Source organism: Microtus ochrogaster, linkage group LG2 (assembly GCF_000317375.1).
Source record: "Microtus ochrogaster isolate Prairie Vole_2 linkage group LG2, MicOch1.0, whole genome shotgun sequence".
Taxonomy (NCBI): Eukaryota; Metazoa; Chordata; class Mammalia; order Rodentia; family Cricetidae; genus Microtus; species Microtus ochrogaster.
Window position 1 is genome coordinate 44,705,062 of NC_022028.1, and position 21,078 is coordinate 44,726,139.

A 21,078-nucleotide genomic window follows, 5' to 3' on the forward strand; every position below is an offset into this window, starting at 1 on the left:
TTGGTGAGTTCCCAGTAGAACATCCCCATTGTCTCAGTGTGTGGGTGCACCCCTCGCGGTCCTGAGTTCCTTGCTCGTGCTCTCTCTCTTTCTGCTCCTGATTTGGACCTTGAGATTTCTGTCCGGTGCTGCCTTCACCTTTTCAATGCTAAGGATTATAGGTGTTTTCTATAATGCCTGGTTCTAATCCATTTTCATTAAAGTCTACTTAAACCTTGATTATCATTTTAACTTTTGCATTTCTCTACTTAATCCATTTACCTCCCATGAATCTCCTGAGATCTGCGCATCAAGTGAGCCATGCCACCTATTCCAGCATGTCTTGTGGAAAGTGCCAAGTTCCTAGTTTTCATTCTAGATGATACTCCAAGACACAGACTAAATAATTGTTTTTTAAATGTAGATTTTCTTTCTACTTTTTATTAGTCAATATTATGGTTCATATAATGAACATAAAAATAAATAACTTTTTATCCTTACATACTGATTTTAGAAATATTATTGTATACTGCTACCTTCCAGATAGTCTTGAACTCTTAGTATTTCAGTGAAGATCTGCAAACCTATTCGCTACTGACACTGGGCAATTTCCTCCCAGAAGCAGCATGAGTAGTTTTTAATACAATATCACAAGTGAGTATGTTTTTAAATAAAAATTGCAATTACATTTCCCACTTCAAGCATTGTAATTTGGGGGTAGTTATTTTCTAATTCTCACAAAAGGAGGAGAAACAAATTAAAAATGGAACCTGAAGATGAAATAGAGTTAAGTAAAGCTCCTGTGCCTACAGGAGGCCATGGAAGAGTTTACTTTGCCAAAACATCATTAGTAGTAATGGAACAGGAATTCGGTTGCCCAAAATATTGCACAAACAATATGTTTCTCTGTCTATGCATTCAACATGCTACCTACAGCACCCAAATCTTGATTGCTCTGCACAGATTCAACTGTCAAGACACTATTTCCAGACTTTCAATAGACTTTCAGTGAGATGGGTATCTTTGACTTTTCCCTATAGGTTTGCCATCTCATCCATTTTTTAAATATCATATTTTTGTCATAATCTTACACAGGAACTGTTTTCACCAGTTCCTGTAATCCAGAGAAATAGTGAGCTTAAACATGGCATGACTATCCAACATTTCTAAATCTAAATCTTTAGACTGCTCTATCTTTGGTCAATAAGTCTTTCGGTTTTTCAAAGTCACACAGGGTTCCAAAATGCAGATTTCAGAGCTGGAAAGATAACTCAGTAGTTAAGAGCACTTGTTCTTGCAGGGGACCCCGATTTGATCACCAGCAACCACACAGTGTCCCACAACCATATTTAACTCCAGTTCTAGGGGATCCAATGCCCTTCTCTTCTGACCTCCTCAGGTACCAAGCATGCCTGTGGTTCACAGACATCTACAATAATCTTCCCCTACTCTCTCTTTACCAGTGCTTTGAAAGGAAAGTCTTTGCATCTGCCAAAATTGTTTAAAGAACTTTTTAAAGCATCAGTGACTGGACCCAAATCATTTCTTCTCCCTCAGAACTGCAGCGAAGCATGACAATTTAGAGTTCCTTTATGGCGCAGAGATCAGTACTCCATCACACAGAACTAGTGACATTGTTTTCACTGTGGATGAAGGGTAAATTTAAGAGCGTTATGGAAGTATAAATGGTGAAAGCTTTCAGTAGTAAATGTCAGAGATCATCTAGCCTGCTTGAGAAATCAGCAGCTCTGATTGGCTCCAGAAATCAAACAAATTGAAGATTCTGCCCCCCCCCACCTTTAAAGAGTTGAATTAAGATCTCATTATACTGGCATGCACAGGTGTTATTACTTACATTACCTTAGTAAGAGGGTATTTTTGAAGAGTTACAGGGTAGTTTGTTTCTTTAATACCTGCAAGATTACTTTGAATTAAGGGCTTGATATTTATCTGCAATTATATAATAGTTATACCATGCTAGCCTAGGCAAGAATAACAACTTAATTACAGCGAGCATGATCCCCAGATTTATTAATCTCATTATTCTTCCTAGTGTGTAGTTATCTTGGCACTTGGTATATCTAAGTGTGATTTAAAAGAACCACTCGGAGGAAACCGGTAAATAAATTCTAAAATAAGGCCCAGGCTGCCTAGCAGTGGACTCTACTTCTGCACAGTACCCAGAGCACATTGAGCTGTGTGAATCATGCCACTCCTTCCAGAACAATCTCACGATAATTTTGCCGCATGAAGTGCTTTGTATACAGGCCGCGTGCATAGTCATAAAGTTTGTGTTGTCTCTTGAATCCTTAGCTAGGCTTTATTTGAGGAAGGAAGATCATCTGTAAACGTTTCAATTTTACTTTTACCTTTACATAGTCAGAAGTCTATAAGGAATTGTTTACCTGGGGTCTTTTTTAAAATCATTTATTTCCTTAGATTTTATTCTATATTAAATGTACGAGCTGTCGTTACCACAAGTTCTAAGTTACTAGTACAACTTTAAGCCTCTCCATGTAAACAAAGACAAGGCTGCGTTCCTTCCTGTAGTAGTATCATGTTGGTTTTAGGACCTAGTGACATGGTGAACATTTGGTTGACATTGGTTTTTTGTTTTTTTGGTTTTTTTTTTTTTTTTTTTTTTTTTTTGCTTTTTCGAGACAGGGTTTTTCTGTGGTTTTGGAGCCTGTCCTGGAACTAGCTCTTATAGACCAGGCTGGTTTGGTTGACATTTTGAACAGTTTGAGAATATGTTTGTTCGGGAGCAGAAAATCAACTGTTCATGTTTTAAGCAAGGTTATATATTTTTAAATTTGTGAACAGGTAACAGTCATTATTGGGATAAAAGGAGGCCAGCTGGGGATTACAGACAAGGAATCCAGTTTGCTAACCATGGTTATAATATCTTGGGCATCCCACAAAGAATTCACATTGCCAGCCTCAAACACGTTTGCTTTTGAAACATCTGCAGCCCTGTAAACACTGGGAAACTGGACAGTTGCTTAATTTAAAATGCTTATATGCAAGATCTTCTTTGAGTATCTACAAAAAAAAAGCAAACAATGAATCTTTGGGGGAGATAAAAGAGCATCTATGGGGCTGAGGACCAGACAACAGAAACAAAGAACAAAACCTCATCAAATCAAGATGACATATACCAATGTAAGGCATAGAGAGAGGATTATGAACAAAAGAGCAAAACAGCAGGATGAATAAAAGATTTTTTCTTAGGTCACTCATTCAAAAACCAATAATAAAAGATTAGCTATCAAAGGTGAAGAGTGGAGACGGTTGTCAAATATCAGGGTTTGCTGAGGACTTCACAGACTTCACAGAGCAGAGGTGAGAAAGTGGCTTTGCCCGTGACCTTGGTTTCCTTGCTGTGAATTAGCAGTCTTTAATCTAGGAAGTTCCTTATCATAATTGAAAGAGAAGGGAAATGGGAAGTTGAAACAGGTTTTCATCTTGTGTGTAATTTGCAATGTAATGGCTTCAGCACAGGGGAGATCCTGCCTTAATACCATTTTAATAGGACTTGTCGTTCAGCCATGTCAAAACAACTTTTGATGAGCCAAGGATTTCTAGGAAACTCTCAAAGTGTACCATAAAAAGCTGACTTTCCTTCTCCCCCCCTCCCCCGCTTTGATCAATCACGTGTCAGCTACACGCAGTCATCTGCAAAACAATTTAAATAAATGTCACTGTAAACAACTGAAGCATAAAAAGGTTAAAATCATAAAGACGTGAGTTCCAGGTAATTAATTTTTATATATCTGAGGCTGCTCTAAGAAGGACAGGCACAATTAAGAGAAACGGCTGCTAATTGAGAAAGTGATTGAGATGTGAGAGGCCATCAGTGTCCCTTCCCCTGAAGAAATGGAGACATCCAGACTCAGCTCTCAGGACTGTGTGCTGCTGTCTCTGGTTTCCCCGTGGCAAGTTAATTGAATGCTAATACAAAATAAGTTTTCTTCCTACCTAAAATGGCACTGTTTTCTACTGCAAAGCTCCTCCCCAATTAGAGTCATATCTTAGGAAGATGTCTTAGGAATCAGTTTAGCTATTAGCCTACTAGACAACCTTTAGTACTGTGTTTTATTGGGAGAGATGAGAGATACTTTTAAATAGTTATTTAACCTGCATTTAGACCCTTGACACCCTATTCAGGTTGGGAGGTAGTAAAGGAATTGTAGACATGACTGCTCCATTAGGGGTAGGTTTTTATGGTGAGTCAGAGACAGAAAATAACCAGAGAATCTGGAAGAGTCCAGAGCAGAGAGAAAAGAAGGCAGGCTGAACATGGCCAGGGCTAGGGATGCAGGAAAGCAGAGGAGAGTAACGGAGATAGCAATAGATAGAGGGAAGCAGGAGAGAAGAGAGAAAGCACAGGAAGTAGAAGATAGCAGGAATAATGAGATAGTGCGTGAGACTGGACAAATCATTCAGATTATAAAGAGAGTGAGTATAATCCAGCTCGAGCTCGTTTCTAGACGTACAGAGGAGCTGAGACCTAGCCGTCATCATTTAAATATTAAGATGTTTAATTTTTTGTTTAAGTGTGGAATCTTTTTTCCAGTAGACCATACTGTTATATGATTATGCCTCAAGAAGTGCGCTCCACCCTGCTGTAATAAGTGTTGTCTATTTTTATACAGATTAGTGTTCATAAACTGGGCGGTAGTGGCGCACGCCTTTAATCCCAGCACTTGGGAGGCAGAGGCAGGTGAATCTCTGTGAGTTCGAGACCAGCCTGGTCTACAAGAGCTAGTTCCAGGACAGGCTCCAAAACCACAGAGAAACCCTGTCTCGAAAAACCAAAACCAAAACAAAACAAAACAAAAAAAACAGATTAGTGTTCATATTTTTATATTTTTTAGGAAGTACTGATTGTGTTGATTTTGACTTCTAATATCCATCAGCTGGGAAGTGATAACAGTACATATGTAAACAGGAGCTGTTACAAGCAAGTTCACAATGATATATAAAAAACATCTTTATCCTAGGGAATATAGCAAGTCCTTAGAGAAAACTAAGGATGCCGTATGATGCATAGGTCTCAGACAAGAGCTACCTGGAGCCCAAGAAAACGGCATTAGCAGACATCTTGGAGCATAGTGAGCAGAAAGAGTCACATGACAAAGATACAGATGTGGAAATTAATTTGCTCTTAAACCAAACACACATGCTGTAAGGCTCCACAGGCTGGACATGCAGATGAAATTGTTTTAAACCTGTGGGTCTCAACTTTAAATCTGTGTGGGACAAATCATCTCAACTCTGTACCTCTCAAGTCTAGCCTGAGCATTTGAATAGTCTCCCACTGAGCTCACTGCTTCTGCTCAGCCCAGGACTTTATACTCAACCAGGCATCCTTGTGATGCCTTCTGAACAGACTTCACTGCTGTCAAAGGCACCGAGCTCAAAGTTCCCCACCACATTGTTTTGATGGTTATCCTAATGGAAGGAGAGTGTCTACATGGGCTTGCCTAAATCAGCTGGCTTCTGGACATGTCTGTGGGGGGTAGTCCTATGTTCATTGATGTAGGAAGATGTAACCCATCATGGGGGGAGCCATTCCCTAGGTTTTAGCTGGGACTGTGTAAAAGAGATTGTGAGATGAGTAGAAGCATTGCATGTATTCCCTTTCCAAGGCTTCTGGCTGTGGTTTGGATGTGACAAACTGTTTTAAGTCCCTGCCGTTTTGACTTGCCTGTTAGGGTAAACTGTAAAGGGACTGTGATCTAAAATAAGCCCTCTGTCCCCTAAGTCATTTTCTGTCGACATACTTTATCACGGTAACAGAAATAACACTTGGATCGTTTCCAGTTCATTAGACAAAATTCCATGTGTTTAAAATGCCTAATATTTTGCTTGCTACTTCACTGGCTTCATGGACCCCTATAGAAACTTTTTTTTCTTTTTTAAATTTCCTTAACACTAAAAAGGAAATAGCTCTATATTACTATTTTGAAACCTCTTCTGTCAGCCTGAAAGAATGTGACATTCCCAGCTAAGTTTAATTTCTAAGTAATCAGCAATGTTTTCTCCTCTTCATCAGTGTGACACTAATTCTTGCATGCAACATATATTAAACAACATTTTTGTGAATATTTCATCATTATCAAATGATTTAAATTTAGATTACATGTCCCATAGATCTTTCTGTTTTCACTTGGTAGCATCGTTTGGAATGACCACTAAAATAACAAGATTTACCTCTCTCCCAAATATCACTTGCTTCCACAGTCACCCATTTTCATCAAATTACTAGTACAAATAGCAATAACTTTAACGTCAATATTGACCTCCAGAATATTACCTTAGTTCCCAAATAGCTGCTTATGAACAAGGGAACTGGGGATATTTTTCTCTTATTGTTGAAACAGTGAGAGTCCTTTGTAATTTGACAGCTGCATAATTAATCAAATAACAGGGTACCAAATCAAATCTTTTGTGAACTATAAATAGAATGCATGTTGATGGGTGTGTCTCTGGTGCCTCTGGTCTCTTAAATGCCGTAATTTTAAGGGTGGTTCCTATCTTTGCCACTGGGTAGGCGCTGTGATAGCCTGTTTCTTTCTCCTGTCGAAATGAGAATGGTGCAGCCTGCATCTAAGCATGATGAGCAGGAGCTCCGGTGAGCATTATTACAGAAAAGCAGCTATCCCTACTCTCCTTTGCCTTCAGGGTAGTCTAGATGTATTTGCCTGGGATGTAGCCATCTCCTCAACCTCAAGAAACCATTTCAAACCATGCGAAAGTTTTTAATCAAAACAGACTGTAATCGGCTCCTGTTTTTCACCTCATGAGCTAGAGATCGTGTGTGCAATCTAGTTAGTATTATTTGCTTTGGTTCATAAACACCTTTAAAATAAAGGGACGGACAAAAAAATCCAAGGTACTTGGAAGAAATGTCAGGAGATAATCCTTTATGATTTCATCCTCACACTCTTTAGGGCTTCTTGGAAAATAGGCTACCACACACTTCAGGATTTGTTTGCTTTGAGATATTAGGGATGATAATTGTCACAATTTAAAACATAGGTGAGCTAAATGGCTCAGAAGATAATATCTCTTTCCCACGGGGCAGACAATCTAAGTTAGAGCCCCAAAACCAAAGGTATAAGGAGAGAATAACTTCCTGAAAATTATTCCCTCACCTCCATAAGCATGCAGTCACACACACACACACACACACACACACACACACACACACACACATACACTCCACTAATAATAAAGAGTAAAAATAAAAGTACTAAAAGTAAATGTACCCAGTATGTTCTACAGAATCTTACTGTCTACTTAGTCTTGGCCAATGTGGCAATGGTGACCATGTTTGGGATAAACTCCTTCCTTCAATGAAATAATCCCCTCAGGATCATACATCCAATAGCTGCCATGACTGTTATAGGTGGATTTTTTTAAAAAGTTACTCACAGAACAAATTAAGTATTCAAGAATAAAATGAAAACTTGCAAATCCCAGTAATTCATTTTGGATCGCATATTTTTAAGATATCGGCATAATCAAAATCATTTTATTTGTGTGTTTATTCTGGATAATACTAATGATCCAAGAGTGATGTTTAAAAATATCTGCAGAGTCTATGGACCCTTTCTGGTAAAATGAAGTGGTTATTCAGGTTATTGAGAAGTAGTTTACTGTAGAATGTTACCCTTAAGAGAAATCCCACATCTATAGATGCTATCAGAGTTCAGCAGAAATAAAAATAGGAAAAGTGCAGCAGTCTGCTTTTGTGAAGGAAAAACGACATGTCAATGAGAAAATCTTTACAGCCCTTAATCACAGTTATCAAACTATTCCCAAAAGAATTTCAGCCCCAACCCCACACTCTTGCGTGGGCCACACCAAGACTGAATTTCACCCGAATATCAAAGGAGGCGCGTCCTTTCATAGCACATTCCTTTTTGGTTTCTGCAGTTCTTCAGTTGAGGCCGTTTCTGTAAAGCTTGTCCAATATAGGGAGAGCAGTTTAATAACTGAAGTTTCCTCTTGATCATTTTGTTTTGAACATGCAGCACCTACAGCATCGTTTTGGGTCTTAGCGTGTCGTTCCCCTGCCCGCCACACAGAGTCATTACATTCCAGTCACTGTCCTTTACCAAGTTGTTTGGAGGCGGCTGACCACGCGCCAATCTAACAAAATGCATGTTTGCTTGCCTCAGTAGAGAACACATGCTCCGTAATACTCCTGGGCCTTAAACCAAGTCCTTGCATGGTTGCTTCCGGGGTCCTCATTTGTCCTCATTTGTTCATCCCCGCGGAAAGCTGAGCATATGCTGCCTACAAACAACCCGGGCTAATTGACTCCACTCCTTTCATGTTCTCCAAATTAAATTTCCAGTTGCTCACTTTTTCATGATTATAGTGTTGATAGAACACAGCAGCATTGCTGCTGCAGGGGAAATTACTGACGCTCAGAATGAATGTGAGTCTTAAGGCTTCTTAGAAGCATAGAAACATTGGCGGCTGTATTGGATCTGAGCAGACAAGAGATGGACATGTCAAATATGTAAGATACATAAAGAAATACTCATTAAAAATGAACATTTCCTCCCCAGTATTTTTTTAATTCTCTCAGTCAAGAAATATTTTCAACTAAAGATTTCTTCAATTCCTACATAAAATTATTATATCTTTGTATGTCATCTCAGAGTTATATTCATAAATAGGAGTAGATAATTCATGGCATGAAGAATTTCTTAATATAATGAGGCACTATTGGTAAGGAGCCTTGACGTATGGGGAAATCGTTTTACATGTCAGCACAACCGGTGATGAGTGTGAAAACTCGTTCACTGAGTGAATCAGAACCTAGGGCCCTAATAACCACCTTTCTCTTCTGCGCACAGTCTTGTCTACAGTCCCACCTAGACTACACATTGGGTTCAAGTCTAGGCTGGGCACCTTAAGTAGACCCTGCTAAAAATAAATTCTTAACAGTGGTAGAGTAAGAGTATATTCAGCCTGCATATACAAGGCCACAGAGTCCATCTATGTCAATAAATAAATAGTGTCTCATGGAATGATTACACCGAAAAAAAAAAAAGAACTCCTAGCTGCATCTTGGTCTATTCTACCTAGGGTTTAATGGTTCATTATATTAATATAAAGCATCACAAAAATTAAAATAAAAATGTGATGATCCTTACCTTCTCAATGCTCTGCTGACCTTGGTTACCACTCTGCCTGGAACAGTTGGAAATGCTGAGCCAGGAACACTTTTGTGCCCTCTCAGTGACTGGCCTTCCTATCCTATCCTGCTTATAGTGTTCTTTCTCATCTCTCCAGCACAGCCAAGATGCTTACCCCACATCTACTTGCTCTAGACTAACACAATCCTGACAGGAATTTGTGGGTTAAACTGCAAGGACTTCTCATTGCCATGGGAACTGGTGTCAGAGGTCATTTTCTTTCCAAGTCTTCAGTCTGTTTAGAGCAGGGCTGTTGAATTCCATGCAAACTTGTTTTTTTATTTTTTTAAATAAACAAACCCTTGGCTCTCCTGTGTCATTCCACCATAGTGAGCATCACAGCTGAGTATACTGGGTCACTGTCTCCCAAAAGCAGAGCGTCTGGGATTTTTCGTATAAAATGCAAACACTTTGTAAGATTTAAAGTGACTAAAACAGTTTTAAAAGGCAGGTGGCAAAATGATGAATGTTAAATGCTCTCATATTGGAAAACGTAAAAAAAAAATATTAACAGAAAATGAAAGGGGATTTTATGTTATGTCAGAATCAGTATTGAAAGGTATTAGTATCAATGCTTATTAATATTTTTCTAGACAAGTTTTTTTTGTTTTGATATAGTTTTCATTACTCAAAATAATTTCCACCTGGATGGTATTTTCTCATATTAGTGATTTTAAGCTTATTTTTCTCCATTATATGATTTCACCTTATTAAAAAATTCACAATGTGCCGAGACGATTGTCTCAAAGTTCAAGTGAAGGATGTAACTGATGATCACTTTATATGCACAGACTGGAAAGAGAGCAAATGAGAGAGAGAGAGAGAGAGAGAGAGAGAGAGAGAGAGAGAGAGAGAGAGAGGAGACTAAGAGGGAGGGAATAGAGAGAGCATGCGTGAGCAAGCACACTCAGGGTTTATTCTCACACTACTCAGGTGCTGCCCTTTAACCACTATCATGGCCGATGCTATCCTGCTCACTAATGATTTGTATTTACATTCACTCAGGAGCACTTATTTTCCTTGAGTTGATCTCTGAAGCATTCCCCCGGGCTTTCCCTAATTCTTGATTTTCTTCATGAAGTCTTTTGATGGCAGTGTCTTCCCTTCCTTAACTGACCTCTGTCTCAGCAAGCAAAACAAATTCCGTTTCCAAACCAGAACAAGACATCAATCTAATTCACTCTTCGACTTTCTGCCTCCCCATGGCCAGGCAGGATCTGTGGTAGCCAAGCAACCGCATCTCCAGCTCTCCCAACTGGGAGACGTGGATCTGGAATATTGGATAAAAACCAGAGAATGTCCCCAAAAGGAGAACAGTAACTGAGAGAATAAGAATCACTTCTTATGGCTGTGTCTCAATACTGAAAAGATATGGCTGATGTGTCAATGTATATGGGATGTATATGGGATGTACATGGGATGAGGCCTCATGTAGAGATCTGTGTGTACAGGTAATCACTAATCACCCTTTCATTATGTGGAAAGATGGAAATAGTCCTATGTGAAGCCAATTGGGAAGAATTCTGTTTAAAAATGCATGCTTTCTACAAGTGTGACATCCTATCTCTCAAAAAAATGATTTCTTCCATCATATTTATACTTTGGAAAATGTCTTAGTTTAATTATGTCTATCAAAAGTCCATCTATTCGCTTGACAAAGCACCCCTGCCCACACATATACGTGTACAAAATTCCCTTCTTTAGGTAGTCGATCTGTGATCTTGTCAGCAGGTTTTATCTCCCCATTTGGCTCTATGTCACCGCTGAAGACTACTCCTATGTTTCTGAAGCAGTCCCAGGAGGGAGGCAGTCGACTTAGCCTGGTCACAGGATGTTTCTCTGAGGAAGAAGTTGGACTTGAGACCTGCTTCGTGGGAAGAAAACTAAAGAAACAGTAAATGTAAAAAAGAAAGTGGAAGCATTTACACTTTAATAAAAAGGAATAAAGACAGAGAACTAATGATACTGGGAATGAGAAAGGGCATGAGAGATATAGCCAGGTACCAACCAAGTCAGGAAGTCTCGTCCCCATGTCTGCAGAAAGTCTCAGGCATAGGGAAGCACAGGCTTCAGGGTCCTCCTCTGGTTCACAGTATCCCACTTGCTGTTCAAACTGCCAGCAGTTCTCCTAACAACGAAAGTTAAAATTAAAGTGGCAGGACCAGATAGAAGTAGAGAGTCAGTAACCGTCCTTGACCCTGCTTTGCATTTAATCCCAGCAAGTGGGTGCAGATTACTCAACCCATCTCAGAAGCTTTTACAAATAAATGATGCTGGCCATGTGAGGTTTCTTTTCAAAGTTATTTTTAAATTAACTTCCTTGTTCTTTGTGTCACTGTAAGAGTTCCAAGCCTTTTCTATTTAAAGTTCCACTTTGCTCCCACATTCAATCGCTACATTAACTATTGTTCCTTCACCAGTTACCTAAATCCCATAATATGTGTATATTCAGTTAAATCTTGGAGTTTGTGGATGACTTAAACATCTGCTTACATTTAATATTTTGCTGTCAAGAAAAATTTCTTGAGATAAACTTGACAGTGTTTTTCTGAAAGTGGAATTAATTCCCATACATTCAAATGTATGTATTTTGGAATATTTGAGCTGAGGCCACATTTTGGGCCACACTCAATGGAACCACACAGTAAAACCTGCCCAAGCTACGGTAACTTCGGATGCAATAGGAAGCCCTGTTTCCAAACAGAATGCACACCTTGCCTTGCTCCCTGCTGGCCAACAGCTTTCAGGTGCTCTTTGTTACGAATGCAGAGAAATGAGCCTGGGGGATGGCTGCAGTTGCCCTGGTAGAGAAAGTTGCTCAGAATAGCCAAGAAGTTTGAAGATAGTTTACGTATATCCTTGTTGAGTATACATATCACCTGGAGTGCTCCTTCAGAATGTGGGTTACCCAGAGTCTCCCCAAGGGGTCATGACTGTAAAAAACCCAGATGAGGCTTCTTTCTCAGGGGCTTCTGTGTTAATATAATCCTACTAACTCTTCTAAAAAGGCCAGCAGAGTAGGGAAGATGCAGTGCTCTGCAGAGGAAATAATTGCAACACCAGTGCTACACCAGTGCAGTGAACGAAGGACGAACCTATCACGTCAAACTTCCAAGGAAAAATTGAAAAATCTAATGGGTGTTTTCAAAGACCCTGGGGGAACATGCCAAGAAACACCGAGAAGACTTATGAAGCCAGCCTTGATGCCTTGCAGGTGCCAGTGTTCAGGGGCATCACTCCTCTGAGAGATTTACAACTGTCTCTTTCACAAGGACAAAGCAGTGGTCTGTACTCATAACTAAGTCATATTTCTCCCAGACATAGAACCAAGTGTTTTGTTACCACAGAAAACGCCAGGTCTTCGATGCTGGGATTTACATAATGAGGAAATTCATCCCTATGATTTTAATAAAACAATATTGCCTGTGTTTATTTAATATAATGGCCCATTTTAAATAAAACCAAACGCCATGCAATGTCCACGGAGAGTTTAAACTTCTAGATTTGCCTAAGAGCACATAGCAGAGGTCAGTGTTCTTCATTTCAGAATCAATCACAGAAAAGCATTTCCTCAGATACTGAGGAAATACTTATTTCCCCTTAGACTCGCCGCTTATATATTTTGGCTGAGAGCTGTAAACCCTTAATGTTTAAACAATGTTCTAAGATTGTTATTTCAAGGAGATATTAAAGGAAGTTTACTTAATGTATGTAAAACTAAAAATATGAAAACGTACCTTCCTATTTGAACCACTGATGGAAAGCAGCATAATAAATTCCCTGAGAAGACCTCCGGGAAATATTATCTGGTCATAACTTTATCTAGAATAGTGTTTCCCAAGCTGATCTGCTGAGTAAGATCTAGCTGTGCAAATTTGAGTAAGCATCCTGATGTCAGCGTTCCCTGAAGTGTGAGTGTGCAGCACAGCTAAACACTCTTAATTTTCTTCCAGGAAGAACTGAACCCCATTTTGGTGACCCCACCTATCCAAGCCATTGATCAGGACCGAAACATCCAGCCACCATCAGATCGACCTGGCATCCTCTACTCCATCCTTGTCGGTTTGTATTTGCCAGCATTTTATCCTGTTAGAAATCTATGAACGAATCCCCTCAAATCATATCGAGCTCTTTAATAGCAAGGCTTTTCTTATTGAAGGTAACATATATAAAACTAGATAAAAATCTGAGTTTTTCCTTCTTCCTGTTTCAGTAAATTGTTATACAACAGACAATATTGCCTTTATAAAACAAACCAGTTGCAGATCAACTTTAAAGCATTTTTTCAGTGTTTTCCAAAAATCAAAGAACTATGGGCTTTGTTGAAGCTTATGGAGGAAGGAAAGGACTACCGACCCATGAACACGGTACAGATACAAAGAGCCCATTTCTGCTCCGAAAACAAGCATGCGCCAATGCATCTTTATACATGCTATCATTTGTACCAGTGGCAAAAATGAGGAGATTTGACAAAACTGTTCTTAAATGATGTTGAAAAAACGTTGATGTTTCTGATGTGCATGACTGATGGGTTCTGGAAAACAGGTGCATGGGAGAGACCAGCATCTCTGAACTAGAAATTGATGATTTTGGAATAACCCCAGTAGAGTTCAACATTCTCTTTCCAGTCCTAGTCTCTGGCTTTGCCTCCAGCCTGTGTGCTCACATGTACACACCACTGTATTAGGCAGATTCTAGATAACTGTACACTGCCGTACTTAGGAGTGGTATTTCTAACATTGCCCCCATAGTTCTATTTCAAGACTTTGGTCTTTAGAGTAATGTGTAAAACACATGCCAAATGCATAGAATTAACCATTTAATTATTATTTCTTTTAGTTTTTATGAATACAAGTCTTTTTAAGCCTCTAGTTCTCTCGATATAAATAACAGGAAAAATGAAATTTTTGATCCTCTAACTAAAGAAAATGATGAAATATGTCTATCTGTACTGTACATAGAGAAGGGAGAGGCAAACACTGCAGTTTAAAGAGAGGATATACGGGCACCAAAGTCTCAAAAGCAGAACTAAAATACAGGGAGGAGGACAAAGAAAATACTCCTAAAAGAGCTGCCTGGCTGTGGCTACAGCTATTTTCACAGGAAAGCTGGTTTCCACGTGGAAACCAATAGAATTGTTGCTGCTGCCATTAAAGTGCCTCTGTAGCCCAAGTCAGCTCTCTGGAACCTTGTCCCTCTGTGACCCAAGTCAGCTCTCTGGCACCTTGTCCCTCTGTGACCCAAGTCAGCTCTCTGGCACCTTGTCCCTCTGTGACCCATGTCAGCTCTCTGGCACCATGAGTCATTAGTGCCCATGCTGTACTTACCAAGGCTTTCTACAAAAGACACAGGAAATGATTGACAGATTAACAGAAACAATGCCCAGGAATATCATCCAAACATTTGCAAAACTGATAACGAAAGACATGCCCTGCTTTAACGATTAGAGTTTGATATGTCCTTAAATGGGTTAATGTGTTTATGGATCTAAACTCAGTTTGTTTAACTGGTAGTCTTCCCATGTGTAGCATTAGGGAGATGAATTTTAGTCTTTGAAACAGGCTACAGGGGAAACATTCAAAATTAGATTTCTAATAAGTACAAAATAAGAATTTCTGCTGAGCTGAACTTTTCATAAAATATACATATATTTAGGTATTTTTATTTGATTTTGTTTTGTATTTGTTATTCCTTATTTTCATCAGTTTTTATTTAATTTATATACCAACCACAATTTCTCCTCCATCCTCTCCTCCTGCTCCCTCCCCCACCTCTTACTACTCCCCCATTTACTCCTCCTCCATCTCCACTTAGATGGGGTAAGGCCTCCCCTGAGAATCAATAAAGCATGGTACATCAAGCTGAGGCAGGACCAAGCTCCTGTCCCAACCTCCACACCAAGCCTGAACAAGACATCTCACTATAGGGAATAGGTTCCAAAGAGCCTGCTGTGTGGCGGTCATGTTAAAAATTGTCAAATTATTTTATTTACTACAAAGGAGAAACCTTTGGAGGTATCGTCAGACGAATGTAAATATCAAAGGAGTAGCCTTTGAACTTCACATCAGAGGGATGCAATGTTAGCAGTGTTTACCCTGAGATGAAGGAAGACGTGAAAATTTTAGTGATGTCACGGTTATCTTTTATTTCTTAAATACAGCAAAATGCTGACATAGAAACAGAAAAAGTTAAAGTTTAATGGTATCAAAATAATAGAGAAACCATGTATTCATCAATGGATATTGTTAGCTGACTTACAAAGGCAAGTGACAGAAAAAAGGTCTAGACTAGCAAAATGCACACATAGCAGAAGACTTTCTCTGGGTATATGGAAGGTGACAATGTAATAAGAGAAGATAAATTATAATTTGGAGAAAGTTTTAGTAGATGATTTGTCATAGAAAATGTATAAATATATAAAAGTAAGTAAAAGTTCTTTTAGATTATTTACCTTTAAAGAAAGACAAATTAAAACTCAGTATGACTGCATACCTATAGGAACTGCCCAAATTTGAAAATGGATCCCTTGGGTTGCTCACAAACACATGGAGAATACAGAACCACTATGCAGTGCTGATGGGAGTGGTACCGTCACCTTGAAAAACTAGCATTTTCTTTAAAAGAGAAGCATGGTCACAAATGAAAAATAGTATAAATCTCTGAGGTGTCCTTAAGAAGACTATTAATTGTTTGATTTCATCTAAATGGGTTTTTAGGAAGGTGGACCCAAGGGACAATGAGCAAATCTGGCTGCTGAGATAAAAATCTTTGACCATGGCCTGTGTGAATCACCAAAGACGTGGTGATTATGCAACAAACATATCTGACACGCTTGCAACTGTGCTGCCTTAAACAGTTAAAAAACATTTAGACTCAACATCTGCCACAAGCTTGCTTTCTGACTATTTATCCAAAATAAAAGAATGTCAATGCTCATATACTGATGTGCACAAGAATGGTAGAGAAACTGAATCTGTGATTAATGCTATTGGAATCCTTGCAAACACAAGAATAGATAAAACATGGTATGTCCATAGAGCAGGAAAATGCCAATGCAATAAAAAGAAATGACCTATAAATGCAGAAACGAATATGAATCACAAGGTTGCTATAAAAAGAATAGATAATGCCACAAAATTAGCACATGCTGACAGAAAGTGCACAGTGGCACAGAAAGGCATTCACCAGCCATCGTGCAATTATTAGCAGGGGCATTGCTATAATAGTGACAGTGGTACATAGATCAACATGAAATTATACTTCTATAACATGTAAAGCTTATAGTTTGGTAATTATAGTTCTCTTACAGAAAACAAATTATGTCCAACTTTATAAAAATTACAGAGGGCTAATCTAGCTTGACATTTCCTTCACAGAGCTATGAGAGTAAAAATGGAGGCCTTTTTTGTATGTACAACAATAAGGGTTTTGAGACACATAAGTTCTGTTGACTACAAAGAATTACATTCTGAAATTCTCTCTACTACTATATTCATAATTTAACTGGTTTGGGATATAGCTTTCCAGTTTGCATTAAAATTTGGACAATCAAATTTTCTTCTATGTACGAGTTTTACATAAATATGAAAATGTGTGTATGATGAATAGATGAGCATTGTATTTTTAGTTATCTTTTATAAATCATTTTTTAACATGCATAGAATATTAAACTACCATAACATTGACTTTAGATCTATTTTTAGATCTCTAACTACATATTTGATCTATTAGTGTGTTGTAACCACTTCTATAAATCTACCTTCTACAATAGGCCAATAAACCCAAATGGTGCAATGCATTGGGTGAGACTATATGACCTGTCAGGAAAGAGTTTGAAATCTATAAATAGATATTCTGTGGTAGAATCCTGCTTTATTCATTTTTCAGCTATGAGAGTTGAAGACATTAAGTCCCCTTAATCTCTTTTGAGTTTTCCTGTCTTCATAGACACAATAATAACATCTCCCCCATAGGGCTGTTTGATACTTAGATGAAGTAGAAGATTTATAAATAAAAAGATTCCAGTGTTTCCCCCACAGTAAACCTAGAGTTATCATTTAATAAGTGTTTCTTTCTGTTGGCTCACGCTCTTATTTCAGATCAGCTGTGTTGCTCATTTGTTTATGCTCTCGGCTCTCCTTCCAGCATATCCCTACCTCATTCGCCACCGAAGAGATGGCTGGTGCAACCTGCAGAGCCAACTCTGAATGATACTGTACTTCACAGAAATTTCCATGGAAATATGTAAAAATATGAGAGAATAAAAATTTTCCCTTTGCTATTACTTAGGAAATGATGAACAGAGTGAAGTGGTTTTTATCTCTATATTCCCTTCCATTTTTTCTTACTATCATGAAAAGGGCTTTAGACATAGCTCTTTAATCCACAAATATCTATTACAAATGTTTATAAAATAGCTGCTTAAAAGTGTGCTGCTCATCATTATTTATTATAGATTTCTCATAAACACACTTACGTCTTATTTTTTTTCCCCTTGGTAGGTACGCCAGGCAGGGTGCTGAAGTACCAATACTGTTCACCTGTTGTAAATGATATTTCTATTGAGTCATTTTAAATTTACACTGTTTTTCTTCCCATTAATATTCCCTTAGATGGGTTTATTGGGAACAGAAGTTGACGGTGGTTGAGATTCTCTATGGAACACATTGTGCTCTCTTTGGCATGGTTCCACATGACTGCCGCTTAGGTTTGCTGTAAACAAATGAAGGGTTTTGTTGTCTCTGTTGAAGCCATTTCCTCGATGATGTATAACCTTTTCTGTGTTGTCCTCTCAGAATGCCCAAGACATAGGCATATATATCCATATACACAAACCCAGAGAAAGTATTTCCTTACTGTTCTGGAGATGAAGATCAAGGGTCCCTTCTCTGACATTTGATGAAGTCCCCATCCTATAAGTGCAATATATCATCCTCACCTCATTTTTGTTAGTAGGTTTTTGTTTTTGTTTTACCAGTTTGAATAAGCTCATAAAAATAAATGTGTGTTCTCAGTTTTTTTGAGTTCTAGTATAATTTTCTACTCTTCAGTGGTGTCAACCATCCTCCTCCTTAACGATTGTCTTAGTTCGGGGGTTCTATTGATGTGAAGAGATACCATGACCACAAAAACTCTTATAAAGGAAACCATTTAATTGGAGCTGGTTTACAGGTTCATTGTCATTATGGTGGGAAGCATGGTGGCACATAGGCAGACATTGTGCTGGAGAAGGAGCTGAGAGTTCTATATCTTGATCTACAGGCAGCAGAAGGAGACGCTGTGTGCCATACTGGGCATAACTTGAGCAAATGAGACCCCAACAACCACTCCCAAAGTGATATACTTCCTCCAACAAAGCCACACCTACTCTATCAAGGCCACATCTCCTAATACTGCCACTCCCTATGGGTTAAGCATTCAAACACATGAATCTATGGGGGTCATACCTATTATAACTATTAATAATATAATAAACTATTAATAATATAATATAACCATTATAACATAACTAGCACAATGATCAATAAAGCACTCTTGTTTTTATTGTTATGAAATTAGGAATTTAAAATTTAATTAAATTTGAATTTTAAATAAAATATTTGATCTGTTTCAAGTCAGGACAGTTATTATTGATGTCCAAAGTACCTGACTTTGAGGAGGTAGATCCTTCTTACTGGTTCTTGAGAAGTGGAAAGCAGCAAAGGAGACATGCTAATCATTCTTGCCACCTGTAGTGAAATAGTTCACAGTTCTTTTAAAACTGGCTTGGACCCAGAGTGAAAAATTCCATGCCCTTTAAGAAACTTTACTTTTGGTACTAAGGGTTTATATCAAATCAAATACATTGTATCAAATACATTTAATACAATGACCAACTGGCTACCAAGGATGGTCATTATTCCCCAGCAGGTCATCATTTCAGTGTGCACAGCCATGGAGTGAGCCTGTCTCTTCTGAGAGCCAAACTATAACATAAGACTCCGCATTTACTTCTAAGTCAAGACTTAAAATGGAAATATTTATATTTTATCTTTAATCCTACATTCATATCTTGGTTTTGGGTGGTTTTTTCTTTGTATTTTGTTTGTTTGTTTGTTGATTTTTTAGTTTTCAATACTTTAAATGCTGAAATTCAAGTATCACATAATTATCTGAGAGTAAAATTATCAACCATACCATCAGCATATGAATACTGTACACATCTTCACTTCATCTTTAATTTTTCTGTCTCAGCTATAATCACCAGGATAAGATAACAGATTGTTACCTTTTGAAGTTCTGAGATGTTTGTGTTTATAACACCAAATGAATTTACATTTAGATTGCCATTTCTGAGATATCTCTTTATCTAGTTTGTTTTATAATTACATAGAGCACATATATATGCTCAAAAATAAAACATTAGTTATTAAGAGTCTATCTTCTATGCCAAACTGTCATTCATTGCTTTACTCTTTCTCTTTTATCATTCATTTTTAATATTATGATTTTTCCACTTAATACACTATGCATTCCTCTTTCAGTGGACCAGTTTTCTGAGTTCAACTTTACTTATCTAAAGAGAGTTACATTGATAGTTCCATATTACAGGTATTGTAAACATATATGAACGTGTAGATGGATGTAAGTATATAGCATTCATTCAGAGATGTATTGCCGCTTACTTAGCTAGATGAATAGTTATAGATTTTGGATGGTAATTGATTGTAACAATGGTATTCTTACATTGTTGAGCAGAAGATACACAGTCAGTGGCAGAATATTGATCACAAATAAGGTCGTAGGGATCATCCTGGGTGCTGGTACAAAGAAGGTAAACATGGCTTTGGAATCGATCTACAGATTGATCAAGCCAAGTACTTCAGAAGTTTAGCAACACTCTTTATTATGCCACATTTATCTAGAAATGAGAGATGAAATCTAATTGTAACTGAATCTATGTTTGTGTTCTTAAGTCTAGAGGAAGCTCTCTATGGCTGTGACTAAAACACTGTATTTTCCTTCTGTGCCCTCTGCATAATCTCTCACAGTCCATTCAACTCACTGCTGTCGATTTTTCCTATAAATAAATCTCTCTATAGCAGTAAGTATAATTACTTACCATAGCTGAAATCAGTAATTATAAATCTCTTGGTAGTCGGAATATTTAATCTCCCAAATTTCTACATCCTTATTTGATTGAATGCCATATACTTACATCCAAACACACATAGATTATTGACAGCTGCTGTTGGTTACTGACATGCTTAGTTGTTAATGTGATATGATTTGACTTTTACATCTGACTACTCTGGCCTGACATTTCTTTACTTTGGGAACAAGAATATTCTAATCTACAGGGAAAGAGTATATAGGTAAAGTTAGAAAATATTCAGGAACAAATATATTGCAGTGCACTAAAGTGCCTGCGTTTAAGAACTATGCACCTTAAAAAACAAATTTATTTAAATTGTCAGTGTTTGGCATATTAGCTAAACACTTATCTTTTTTTAAAAAAAGCAAAAATATAAAACAACAACAAAAAAAATAATTTCCCTGCTGCAGGAGAACATGTCTACATTAGTTCCTTAGCATCTTGATATTTGGTTTAAATTGCTAGTCTTTATTTATTATAAGACATATTGAAAAACCATGCAGAGTATAATTAAGATTTATGCACCATTAAAATATAATTTTATAATCTAAAATTTGCTTTTCCTCTACTTAATGTCTCTTTTCATATGACGAGTTTCCAAATTAATTAAAGAGCTCTCTTTTAAAAAAAATAATAATTCAGAAATCCATCCAAACAAATACCTTTCCCTTCACTAACTCACAGGCTAATTAATTATATATCACATTTTCATCCACTCTCCCTAGACTGGATAATTTAGAAACTTAA

General features: G+C 37.8%; 1 protein-coding gene across 1 annotated transcript in view; it reads left to right on the forward strand.

The window, feature by feature from the left end:
• Pcdh15 (protocadherin related 15) overlaps positions 1–21,078 on the forward strand; it is a 1,155,509-nt gene that overhangs the window by 892,431 nt on the left and 242,000 nt on the right. Inside the window, exon 12 of the mRNA XM_026785470.1 lies at positions 13,151–13,259. Coding sequence (XP_026641271.1) covers positions 13,151–13,259 — 109 coding nt within the window. The remainder of the gene's footprint in view (positions 1–13,150; positions 13,260–21,078) is intronic.